Source organism: Meriones unguiculatus, chromosome X (genome assembly GCF_030254825.1).
Source record: "Meriones unguiculatus strain TT.TT164.6M chromosome X, Bangor_MerUng_6.1, whole genome shotgun sequence".
Classification (NCBI taxonomy): domain Eukaryota; kingdom Metazoa; phylum Chordata; class Mammalia; order Rodentia; family Muridae; genus Meriones; species Meriones unguiculatus.
In genome coordinates, this window is record NC_083369.1 from 62,628,552 (window position 1) to 62,641,910 (window position 13,359).

General features: G+C 44.4%; 1 protein-coding gene across 3 annotated transcripts; it reads left to right on the forward strand.

Moving 5' to 3' along the window:
* Positions 1 to 508: 508 nt before the first annotated feature.
* Cldn2 (claudin 2) lies at positions 509 to 12,115 on the forward strand. Of its 3 annotated transcripts, none has more exons than XM_060374454.1 (2): positions 509 to 707; positions 9,253 to 12,115. In XM_060374454.1, the coding sequence occupies exon 2, from the start codon at positions 9,435 to 9,437 to the stop codon at positions 10,125 to 10,127; it is 693 nt and encodes a 230-aa protein (XP_060230437.1). In that variant the 5' UTR covers positions 509 to 707; positions 9,253 to 9,434; the 3' UTR covers positions 10,128 to 12,115. The 3 variants fall into 3 exon arrangements, with proteins under 3 accessions (XP_060230437.1, XP_060230438.1, XP_060230439.1); XM_060374455.1 differs by having other exon boundaries at positions 509 to 665; XM_060374456.1 differs by having other exon boundaries at positions 509 to 650.
* The last annotated feature ends 1,244 nt before the right edge of the window (positions 12,116 to 13,359 follow it).

Consider the following 13,359-nt stretch of genomic DNA (forward strand, 5'->3'; position numbering starts at 1 on the left):
AGTTTGTTGGGTCTGCCAGAGGCAAGGTTTTCACCCTAAAAATTCTGAGAACAATCCTAGGGTACAACATGTTCTCCCGGGAAGTTTGCCTTAGAGATGGAGTAGGGCTGGGGACTTTACCAAAGAACCACAGTGAGTTAAAGAGTTCCTGGAGGCCAGGCAGCACAGAACTCCAGTGCCAGGCCACTTTAGGCCCTAGTTCACCCAGGCTGTGTTTATGAAGGCTTACTTCCTGCTGAGCCTTGAGGCTGCAAGCCAGGGACACCTATTGGGCATAACAGAACACCCTTCTCTCCCCTCCCCCCAAAGCAGGAATGTTCTAAATTCCTCCTTGGCCCCAATCCCCCTCCCCACAAGGTTTCCCCTGGGCTCACAGAGGTTCACCACACAAAAGCCCAGCTGGAGTTTTTGAAAGGGTAAACATAAAACCCACCAAACATTTTTTTAAGAGTACCTCAATCTTTTCCAGCCTCCAGGGGTTTAATTCTCATCTGTAAGAAGGCTCGGATTTACAGGTGGATTTTACAAAGCTGTGGCTAATAATTAGATATCCCTTATCATCACAGCCTGTGGCCCCTTGGACCCAGATTGTCTTTCCCAGGACCTAGGCTCCCAAGGAGCATCTGGGAGCTCTTCAAAAGAACAGCATCGTGAGTACCTGCTCTGTAAGTACCCTGGTGCAGTTGCTACCCTTCAGGCTCACAGAGGTGGGTAGTTTTTCAACCTAGCTTCAGTTACGCCCATGATGGAGTCAGGGTGGGCTGCCTTGTGATGCTGAACGAAGGGGATGGAAGTGGGCACAAGGCTCTATGTGTTTTCTTCAAGCTGTGCCAAGGTTGCTGTCTTTTAAGGTGGAGGACGAGAAGGTCCGGTCTTCGGAGCAGGTTATTTAAAATGAAAGAACTAGGGAGAATACGGGGAGGTAAGGAGGTTGAGCTTTCCCTCTTGCCCGACCAGAGGGGTCTAAGCAAGAAGCCCCAATGCACATCTAGGCATGAGAGTTCAGGGGACATGGGGCTCTCCTTTTAAGCCCCTCAATCACTCTCCGCAAATGTCCCGCCTCAGACACTCTTGTTTTCAAGTGTTCTTAAAATTGGAATCAGAGCTAAAAAACATTCACAGCAGCCGAGTTTCCTTTGTTTCATAAATCCTGCCTCTGTGTTTTCCAGTGCGTTAAACTATGCTTGCTTTTTCTTTGGTGATCACGACAAAAATAAGCTTCTCTTTAAAGACAATTATAAAATCTCTCACTCTAGATGCAGTTAATTCCTTAGCTGTCATCTATCAACTGGTGCAGAAAGTGGATTGCAAAGAGATGGCTTTGCCACCTACTCGAGCCCTTGGGACTTGGGAGTAGGGTACAGGGTTGGGAGTAGCTATCTCAGATTCCTCCAAGGGGCTGTAAAATCAAGGGATGGAGAAATGAGGATGACCAGCAAACAGGCTCGAATGGCTTCCGTTCATAACAGAAGGTTATATCAGGTCTTTTTCTTTTCTTCTTTTTTTGTTTTGTTTTGTTTTTAGAGACAGGGTTTCTCTGTCTAACAGCCCTGGCTGTCCTGGCCTTGCTTTGTAGACCAGGCTGGCTTCAAGCTCACAAAGATCCACCTGCCTCTGCCTCTGCCTTATTAAGGGCTGGGATTAAAGGTGTGAGCCACCATGCCCAGCCATAAGGTCTTTTCTTGAACCACAGACTCCTAATGGTTCTGTCATATTCATGCTTCTAGGTCAATAGAGCTATGCCAGGCACGATAGATATGGAGACTATCAAGGCGACTGGCCTGGTGAGAAGGAGTTAAGTCAGGAGCTGCTGTCAGTCTTGACCCTCTTAATCCTCTCCTGCAGTTCCAATCCTTCCACTAAGGAAGATTAGGTAAGGATCCAGGGGGAAACTTTCTTTGCCAGCTTTTAGCTATGGAGGATATTGGCTTCACTCCCAGCAGACAAATTCATCTCGCAAGGCCTAGAGGGTTTGTACCCCTAAATTATCTTAGGAGACTTTTAGAAGAACCCCTGAAAGAAGGGTTTCTTTAAAGCCCTCTGCTTCAAATAGCAATTTACCAGTCTTCTGAATTTTTCTAAATGGTTGCCTGTCTCCACTACCTGATTCTAGATGAAGAAAAGCTTATTGATGAACAAAGTCAGAAATAAAAAACTGGGGGTGGGGGCTTCTTCAAAGGTTCTAGACACAACTGAGACCAGAAACTAGAGCTTTGACACCCCGCCAGAACCCTTTTTTTTTTCATGGTGTCTGCCACTGCTCATCAAAGATGAATCCAGACTGGCTTACCTCACCACCCAGTCACTTGCTAGTTTGTCAACTTTGTCTTCCTGACCCCTAAGGGATAATTAACTCCCAAGGAGCCACTTCTCTCATTTGAATAAACTCTGACAGTGTCCCTACCTACTGCTGAGCTATGGCAACTCCCTTTCTGAAGATTCCAACTTTCAGTAAGGGCCTTTTCTTAACTGAGCTCCCAGATACTCCCCTCTCATGACTAAAAGTCAAGCCTGGCTCTCAGGATAGGTTTTTCTTCTGGAGAACCTTTGATTCCTTTGGGGAAACTGAGGGTTGCTGTTTTGTTTTAGTTTGCTTGGTTGTTTTTATTTTACTTTACTTTATTTTATTTTTGAGACAGAGTCTGTGTAGCCCAAGCTAGCCTCTAACTCACTACACTTTGGTTTCTACCTCCTGAGTGCTAGGATTTCAGGTATGTGTGCCACCATGCCTGGCTCAAGCTTCATTCTTTTGCCACCCCAAAAAAGCCGAGACCTAAGCTGTTTCTCTGAGAGCCAGGAGTTCTTTCCTAACAAATTCTTTTAGGTTGTGCTCCATTTTTCTGAGCGTTTGAAGGGGAGGTATTTAATTCACCCTCAGCAAGGAGTGGAGGAAAGTTCAAAAACGGTTCTCAGAAATGGATGATTATAACACTAAAGGATGACCAGCAAGTCTCCAGAAAAATGGTAGCTGGCAAGACAGGTGTAGAGAACTGCAACTACTCAGATACAAATGAACTGAAGTGCACATGTGTGGGCGTGGGTGGGGGGACAGTAAGTCTAGAGGCATAAGGCATGAAATGGGAGGTTAATGGTTAGAGATAAAACTCAGAAGCAGAGTAAGAGGTCAGACAATAGAGAGCTTTGCCTGCTTTGGGCTGAACCTCTCGTCTTGAAAGGAATCAAAAGCTCCTAAGGTCTTTTAAGCATGGCAAAGTGTAGCATGACAGTTATGATTGCATTTATACTTTATAAAGATCCCCCATGACTATCGTGATGATTGATTGCAAGGGCAGGGCTGGAGTGGAATTAGAGTGACAAATCTGAGGGACCTAGGTGATTTCCAAAGGACAAGAGATATTGATTGTGTGGTCTATAAAGGGCTAGGTAGTGGGATGGAGCAAAAGAAATTTGTGTTTTATTTTGAAGGTATATTTGGCAAGACTTCATTATGATTATAAGTCAAGAAAATGTGAGAAAGCCAGTTTTGGTTGCTCATCCCTATAATTCTAGCATTCAGAGGCTGAAGTGGAAGAGTGTCCACAAGTTCAAGGTCAGTCTGGGGCATATAGCAAGACCCTATCTCAAGATGAAGAAGAAATAAAGAAAACAGAAAAGCTGAAGAATCCAGGTATACTGGCTTGTGTTACTGGTTGGCTAATTATACTCGTAGGATAGGGCATGCTGTGTGAGGAATAGTTTGAGGATGGGAAAAGAAGAGAGTAAGAGAATTCAGTTTTGTATATGTCAAGTTTGAGGTGCAATTAATACATTAATACAGTCATGGGTGGTCATTCCAAATTCAGTCGACTATGCAAATCTTGAATTCAAAAGCAAGATTGGTATTGGTATGGATTTAACATAACAGAGGTATAGATTTGACAACCATTGTCAAGCTAAAGCAAGAAGATTACTGGCAGTTTAAAGCTACCCTGGGATACATAGTAAGTACCAAGCCACAGCTAAATTTTTTTTCTTTTACTTTTCTAATTAATTCAATTTACATCTTGGTCAGAGGCCCCTTCCTCCTCTCCTCTCAGTCCCATCCTCCCTCTCACACCCTCCCTTCCCTATTCCTCAGAATAAGGGAGCCCTCTTACTCAGACACCCCAGCTCATCTATTCACATGAAGACTGAGTCAGGGGGAAGTGATCAAAAAGCAGGCAACGGAGTCCATGTCAGAGATATCCCCCACTCCCATCACTAGTGAGCCCACATGAAGCCTAAGAGGCTGCCTAGATCCAGACCATGCATTGTCCTTGGTTGATGGGCCCTGGTTGATTGGCTCTGTTGGTCATCTCTAGGTCCGTTTATCCTTCCATCCTTTTTTTCCGGTAGACTCCCTATACGCTGCCCAATGTTTGACTGTGAGTCTCAGTATGTTTTCAGCCATTGCTGGATGGAGTATCTAAGAGGACAACTCTGGCAGGCTCCTATCTGTGATACCAGAGTACGATTAATAGTGATAGGGGTTGGATTTCTTCCATGGGGAGGGTCTTAGGGTTGGATCTGACATTGGCTGGACATTCCCTCAATCTCTGCTCTTATCTGTTCTATCTTTGTCTCTGCAGGTCTTATAGGTAGGGTAAGTTTTGGAAGGAGATTTTGCGGATGGGTCGGTTATCTCCTCCATCCACTAGGAGCCTTGTCTAGATAAGGGGTGCCTCTTCAGTCTCCATGACCTCTGCTGCTAGGAGACTTAGCTAGAGTTTCCCTCACATATTGTCACAGAGATGCCCCCACCCACCATTTCTCTTTTCTCTGCAGGCCTTCTGCCCTCTCACAGCCACATTTTAAAGGCCCGTCTTTAAAAAGAAAGAGGAATGATAATATCGGAAGTGGCACTATAGAAAATAATGGAGAAGTCAGTTTTCTAAGGGGAGGGGCAAGGTAAGCTGACAGATATAAGAATATGAGATGTTAGAATAAGAAAAATGGTTAACTTTGGTGAGAGCATTCTCAGTGGACTGTAAATGGCAGAAGTAGGGCTGCAGCAAGCAGAGAATTGTGTGCAAAGGTCAAATAGTGCTATTGATATTAAATGGGTTAAGGAAGTTTGCTGAAAAAGGAAAGGTCAAGACTGACAGTAACAGCTGCACAGAGAGGAGGTATGGGGGAAGGGAGCTTTTAAAAGTGTGGGAAACATGTGAAGTATTTGACAGAAGGGTACTTACTATGGAGAAGTAGGATTGCCAAACAGCACTGAAGATTTTGCCTAAATGTGCATTTGAGACCTGGAAAGGCACAACTGTGACCAGACTAGCAGAAGAAAGTCGGTGACAGGAAAGGCCTTGCCCCTTGTCATACCTGGTAATGGCAAAGGTTGGTAAATGTGCATTGGCACCTGCTCTGCATTGCCTTGTGTAGAAACCACCATCATAGCAGTGCTGGTGACCAGTGCTATCAATTCTGTGTCTTACACTGTGGAAGCACAAGTTTAGAGTGTTTTTCACCTTCAACTAAGTAGGCAAGATTTTCAACCAATGGAGTTGAAAGGGAACGAAAGAAACGGAGAGAAAGGGAGCGAGAGGGAAAGAAAGGGAGAGCAGGAGGGCAAAAGAGGGAAGGAAACAGAGGAGCAACTGTTTAGTTCTTCATCTTGTCCTCCTCTAGTTAGTCCTTCTTCTGACCTCCTTCATTCTCTGCATGGATAACATTTTGGTAACCCTTTCTCTGCAATGTTCACTGACTCAGGAGCCTCATGGGCCCCTTCAACCCTGTTCACTGCTTTTATTGTTGCGTTAAGAAGATGTATTTGAAGCTGAGTGAGCTGATGCATGCTTGTAATCCCAGCATTTAGAAGAACAAGGAAGGAGTTCAAGGACAGCCTGCATCACATAGCAAGTACCAGACCAGCCAGTGCTACATAGTAAGAAAGACTCTGTCTCCAAGTTTTTAAACAAAAGGTAACTTGATTATTTTGGGGTAAGGCACCAAATAAAGCACACAAGATGCAGACATAAATAAGAAACCAATGCTGCCTTCAAGTAGCTCATGTACCAGCACAGAAAAAAAATGAGTTTAAGTAGAAAATTACAATATAACACAAGTATGTCATGCCCTTAGTTTCTTCATCTATTATATAGTAGAAATTATTAGTATTTTTATCACAAAATAGTTGATAATTAAATGACTTAACACATATAAAGTGCTTATAATAGTCATAGAGGAAACACAGTTTAGTCTGGTATAATGCTTCTTGCCTGTATTCCTAGCATTTGGATGACGGAGTCAAGAAGACCATGAGTTTGAGGCCAGTTTGTGCTACACAGTGAGTTCCAGAAAGGGCTGGCTTACATAGTAAAATGCTGCCTCTAAACAAAATGAAAAAGAAAACAACAAAAAGAAGAAAAAAGTAGTATGTATGTTGCTGTTATTGTTGTTGTTATGATGATAATGTGAGTAAACGAATATGAGGTACTATAAGAATACAGAAGTGCCCTGGAGCAATTAATCAGTCATTAACAGCGCTGAGTGCTCTTCTAGAGGACTCAGGTTCCAATCTCCACACTGACATGGTGGCTCACACCATCTGTAACTCCAGTTACAGGGAATTCAATGCCCTCCCCTGGTACCCAAAGGCCCTGCACATATGGGCACACAGACATCCCCTCAGGCAAGACATTTACACATCTAAAAATAAAAATGAAAAAAATCTTTAGAAAAAAATTAGAAGAGGGACACTGGACCATGTCTAGAATGAAAGTTATCCTAGTAAATTAAGGCATTCCTTACAGTGCAGCCTGTGCTCAAATGTGAGAGCCAAACACCACATGACATTATTGAAGAGCTGCAAATAATTTAGTTCAGCCAGAGTATGGAGTAGAGCAGGTGAGTTGCAAGAGGTGAATCTGGGGAGGTCATGGAATGCAAACAAGTTTGGACTTTAAAATTTGACCAATGGTGAACCATTGGAATGTCTTAGAGAAGGAACTTGCTGTGAAAGCATGAAAACCTGAGATCAGATCTGCAAGAACAATGTGAAAACAGAAATCTGGGTGTGGAGGTGTGTGCACTTAGTGTGGGAGGGGAGGAGGCAGCAGATCACAGGACTTCACTTGTTAGCCAAAACAACAAGTTCTAGGTTCAGTGAGAAACCATTTCAAAAAGATATAAACAAAAAGGTAAAGGATAATGACATAGTTCAGCAAGCAAAGGCGTGTGCTGCCAAGTCTAACCCACCTGCATTTGATCCCCAGAACTCACATGGGGATCCTCTGACCCCCACATGCACACACATGTCGTCGACACAGATACATGATAAAATAAAAAGCATCCAAAAACTCAAAATATAAAATAGAGAAAAATCAAGGGAGATACATGAAGTCAATGCCTGGGCTCCACGGGCTCTTGCACCAAGTGCCCCTTCCCCCTCCAGTGAACATTCACACACACACACACACACACACACACACACATATACACACACATACACGTACGCACATGTAGACACACATTTTAAAAATGACTTCATTAGATTAGTGTGTTGAAAAGATCTTCACGGCAACAATATGAAGACTGGATTGGAAGAGGAAAGACTAAGAGACATAAATAAAGGCCAATTAATAAACTATTGTTTATCCAGGCAAGAAAGAAAGAATGGTGAATCCCTGCATTAAAAAGTAGTAGTAGAAATGAGAAGTGAGAGTTATACATTTTGAATAAGTTCAGTAGCTAGAACTAGTATAACTTTGTAGTTCTAAGATGCAGGGGTAAACAGGCACAGGGTATCAAGGGTCACTACTGGGATATTGGTCTGGATGGAGACAATGTGGGACCCAGGCACGAAGTGACTAGGAGGTCCAGAGGGAGAAGTACTGTGTTCTTTTGACTATGTCAAACTTGAAATTGCCATGAGATTTTTCATGCTCCCACCGAGCTAAATCCCAATCTGCTCTTCAAAGAGCTTTTTATTAGATGATTCCTTTGCCTTTGTTGGCTCCTTCTGAAAATTCAGATTTGGAAAGGAAAAAGATTAGGTAACAGGGTAGGTGTACTTGTTCATCTCTAGAATTTTAATTCAGAGAGAATGGATTCTTGAGCAACGGGAAAAAGACATTTTAAAATATTTGTTTGTTTTACTTTATGAGTATGAGTGTTTTGCCTGTATGGTCCAGGTGCCCACAGAGGTCAGAAGAGGAAAACCACATCACCTGGAACTGGAATTACTGACGCTTGTGAGCCCCAGATAGAGGCTGGGAATTGAAGCTGGGCTCTCTGGAAGACCACTCAGTACTTGTAACTGTTGAGCTATCTCTCTAGCCCCCAAAAGAAATTTTGAGGGAAGTGAAGATGGGGTAGGAATGTTGTATTGGGTTAAAAATTAGTGGGCTGAATAGTCTTTCAGAACATGGGAGGAGGTATGTAACTTCGACCTTTGTGTCTTGAGCCGTGGAAAGAGTGAGAAATCTCTGAACGCTGCAAAATCCCATTTATCACTGAATGCCTGCCTACCTCTCATAAAGCCCTCTAGTTCTGGAGCAGCTTCCTTTCCTTCCACCTTTTGTACCATCTCTGACAGCCAGGGACCCTGAGGACTCCTAAGAACTGGAATAGCTTTTCTCCAGAGTCCTCCCATGTCATTTGAGAGGCTGGTCATGGGATCACCTGTTAGGAGAGGAGCCAGGAAATACCTGGTGTGTTATACCTTTAAGGGCCTTTATGCTACCTTGCAGGGAGGGATCTGGCCAAAGCTAGAAAGAAGGTTCTGATCTCCCAGAGTACGAGCCTTTGTTACCCACCCCAATGTGCCCTGGAAGTACATTATTGCCATAGGCAAAGTGATTCAGGGCCGTGCCACCACTGTTTAGTCCCTTTGGAGATTCAAGTAACTTCTGTCAAACTGGAATCAAAGGGCACATTCTAAGACGTGTCCCACATGATCCATTCTCCTGGAGTTTAGCCCCAGTCTGCAATTGAGGGGCCCTGTGGTGTAGTTGCTTGGCAATAGGGTAAACAGCAGGCCTTGGAGACTGACAGTGGAGTTAGAACACCACAACTGCTATTGCCATCACTACCTTCTCGGAAAGCAGCCACCTGTCCAGCCCCTGCCTTTGTCTGACTGCCAACCTAACTCCATGTGCCTACGCAGGAGGTGATGACATTTTGGCTCAGCTTCCAAAGGTTTTTTTTTTTTTCCTCTCTTTCTCATGTGTTATTTTTAAAGATAACAAAGGTCAAAAGGCATCCAGCATTTTCTGGTTTCTCATAAGCTTCTGGTCAATATTTAATCTGGTTTATGGTTTTTTTTTTAAGGTTTTCTAGATGCCTTCTTGAGCTTGCTTGTGGCCACCCACAGTTATTTGTACGGGCGAACGAAGTCAGCTTGCCAGAGACACTGTGAAATGAGGGATTAGAGGCCGGGATCCAAGAAGCAAGAGCAGCAGCCAAAAGACAAGCAAAAAGGCTCCGAAGATACTTCTACTGAGAGGTGTGCCATGGCCTCCCTCGGTGTCCAACTGGTGGGCTACATCCTAGGCCTTTTGGGGCTATTAGGCACTTCGATTGCCATGCTGCTTCCCAACTGGCGAACAAGTTCTTACGTTGGTGCCAGCATCGTGACGGCAGTTGGCTTTTCCAAGGGCCTCTGGATGGAGTGTGCTACACACAGCACAGGCATCACCCAGTGTGATATCTATAGCACTCTTTTGGGACTTCCTGCTGACATCCAGGCTGCCCAGGCCATGATGGTGACATCCAGTGCAATGTCCTCACTGGCCTGCATTATCTCGGTGGTGGGCATGCGATGCACGGTGTTCTGCCAGGAATCTCGAGCTAAGGACAGAGTGGCTGTAGTGGGGGGAGTCTTCTTCATCCTCGGCGGTATCCTGGGTTTCATCCCAGTGGCCTGGAATCTTCATGGCATCCTTCGGGACTTCTACTCACCACTGGTTCCTGACAGCATGAAATTTGAAATTGGAGAGGCTCTTTACCTGGGCATTATTTCAGCCCTGTTCTCTTTGGTAGCTGGAGTCATCCTCTGCTTTTCCTGCTCCACTCAGGGAAATCGTCCCAGCTACTATGATTGCTATCAGGCACAGCCTCTTGCCACTAGGAGCTCTCCAAGGCCTGGTCAACAGCCCAAAGCCAAGAGTGAGTTCAACTCCTACAGCCTGACTGGGTATGTGTGAAGAAACAGGGGCCAGAGCTGGGGGTGGGGTGGGTGGTGGCTGGTACTATAAAAAAAAAGTAGTGGACAATGCCCCCAGGGTCACAGGCAAAGGACATTGCCCCTGAATCATGTGTAAGGTGCTGCTGAGGATAGACCGACTTTGGCCATTGGATGCAGAAAGTCAGAGATGGGAACTGGTGTGACAGCATGTTGATTGAATTGCCAAGGATATTCAACAAGCCAGCTTTTCTTTTTCCCTCACCTTGCCTCACCAAGGCACCTCCTAAACTAAAACTCCGAGTCCCATCCCTGCCACTTTTGGCTATGCCCAGAGACACTCTTCTGCCCACTGGTCTACCTGGAGCTCTCTCCCCAAGCCCACGCAATCATATCTGATCAGCTGGCCATCTGTGATCAAAAGACCCTCTCCCCCTGGCTGAGGTTGCCTCTGAACTCAATTGCTGGGGGACAGAGAGAAGAAAAAGAGGTGGCTCCTGTGGGCATGTCTCTAGCTCCCTTCTCAAACCTCTATCCAAAGAAATGGATTGGTCAGTAATAGGCCCTGAAGCCTCTCTCCCAGTGTTATTATGAATTCAGCAAATCCAGACTGGGTTATGAATGAACTGAAGGAAAGTTATCTCATGGCATCCAGCAGAAAGCAACTAACTGGGTGCAGAATGGGAATCAACCTGAGACCCAAAACCCACAAGAATCACTTCTCAGGGCACTTTCTATTATTCCCACACATTTGTGGGTCAGGATGGAAGCAGAGCTCTAGGAAAGAACAAGGCGGCAGCCCTCTGACTCCACCGAGGAATTTCCAAGAACCTGCAATTAATAACTCCCACTGAAATGTCTGCTTCCTTCTGGGGCATCTGACCTAGTCTCCTGGATAAACCACAAGGCTTGGAGCCCTAGACAAGGGTTTTCTGAGGGACAATAGACCAGATTTTCTAGAACGGCCCTTCAACATGGAAACTCCAGAAGACTACAAAAGACATTATTACTCCTTAGCCCTGACCAAGAACAAATAAGGACTTCAGTATCAAGGGACTGGCTAGACATGTATTGTGGCTGTTGTGTGTGCTCCAGCTATTCCAGCGAGGCAGCTCTACCAGAAACTTTAGACTTAATGGACAAACAACCCCCTGGGGTCTATACTCAGCATTACAGAGCCTCTGAAAGACCATAGCATCAAACAGGGTTTTCGTCACTTTTTAATACTTGCATCATCTCCCATCAGAAGCTATTCTAGAAGGTATGCAAAAGTCTCCAGTGTGGAACATCCATGGCCAAGGTGTTGCATTTAGGACCTGAGTGACAGATGAACTGCTGCCTGGGATTGTGCTTGAGGTGGGAGAACAGAGAATGGTTCTCAGCCAAACAGTTTCACCTCCAAGATCTTAAAATGCTCCATTTCTTTTGTGGTAGGTGTGTGTGTGTGTGTGTGTGTGTGTGTGTGTGTGTGTGTCTGTGTGTGTGTGTGACAAACCAGAGACATTTCCCTCCACCAGCCTAATACCATCAGCTTCAGAAGATGCCCAGCACACCTCATCAAAATTTCAGTACCAGCAAAGGAGGCTTATATGTGAGGTTTCCTTTAACATGCTTTTCTTATTTCCACCATGTTACTTAGGGTCAAGCTTCTTTTACCAACCTCAGAGCCATTTCCTCTTAGCTAAGTCGACCCCATGCTTGGAGAACTTGCTCAGCATCATCTCTTTCATTGACCCTGCCCTGACCACTCCTGACCACTGCTCTTACTTCTTCTCTTCCAATATATAAATTGCTTAATACTTATTATTCATAATTTTGATTGCTAGTTTATAGTTCTTGCATATACATTGTGTGTTTAAGTGTGTGTGTATCTATTTGGGTGATCTCAAAAGTTCACTGTAAGTACTTGGTCGGCAGTTGCCATATCTTACACTTGTCTATATGTATGTCCAAGACTACTGTAACAGTGCTAGGCACACACAAGATAATCAATAAATGCTTGCTGATTAAGTAATTGTTGTATTAATTAAAAGCCAACTAAGATGGGGCATATGTGAATGGATAGAAATTGGGTTAGAAGGGGCAGTGGAAGCCTATCTTTCTGTGCACAAGGGTGCACAGAAAAGTCCACATTTTATGAATGCATGCAGAATACATGACAACACCCCCCACAAATAAATGAACTTCTTTATCTTTCCCAGGGCTCATTCTTTTTCAGAAAATAGTTTTATTTGAAAATCACTTAATTGGGGTTAGTTATTAAATGGTTATCTGCTTATTTCTTTCATTCTCTAGCCCACTAGCATAAAGAAGGTGAGCCTGATCCAATCATCTCCATTTGGCATATAGGAAAACTAAGACCCACACAAGTTTTCCCAGGGGTACGTAGCTGGAGTTAGTGCCCTAGTCTCTTGACTCTGAAAATAGGATTTTGCAGATTCAACAATATTCACAGCCAATAACAGCATTCCAGAAGTTCCTATGCAGTCTAAAGAAATTTATTTGTGACCAGCAAAGTAACAATGGGACATACAGACTCCCCTGGTCACCCATGAAGGTGATCTGGGAAGGTGAGCTGGCATTACTATTGCCCACTCCTATCATGCTAGCTGTCTGACTAGAGGGACGCCTGGTTGTCATCTAAGATCCAACACCTTGGTTCTAAGTCTAACTCTGGAGGAACTTGGGACACCAATGATTTGACTTCATAAGGAGATAACAAAGCCTAGAAATAAAGGTATTAATATAGTACTAACAATAGTGGGGCCCAGGGAGATTCAGCTTAGCCAGCCCTTTAACTTAGAGGGCATCAGCACATAGGAGCTGGTTGTTACAAACATTAGCCTTATACTTCTCAAAGTGGACCTTCTTTGGTGCACAGGGTAGAAGACAGCATCCAAATCTATTCAGAGGAAAGGGCAGGGAAGGAGAAGGGCTCACTACATAGCAAGAAGTCATCTCTTGTCTGGTACCAGAATCCTCACTGCTTGATTAGGGACAACTGGAGGCTGAAAGATGAGTTTGCTTTGACAGCTATGCCTTGATGACTCCTGAGCATGGCTCTGATTACTCAATCATCTGTCAGCCAAAGCACTTTCATCCTGTCAACACCTCAGTAAAGTTGGTTTCTCACAGAAAATGAAATGGAAGACCAAGGAGGTGAGTAAAATCTCAAAGGTTGCAGAGTTTCAGACTCTAGCATAAGCTTGGAAACTATGCTAATTGTGGGTCTGGGTGTCTAATCACAGAAGGTA

Excerpts from the sequence above, each read along its gene's own strand:
- Cldn2 (XM_060374454.1), top strand. The coding sequence starts at position 9,435 with ATGGCCTCCCTCGGTGTCCAACTGGTGGGCTACATCCTAGGCCTTTTG.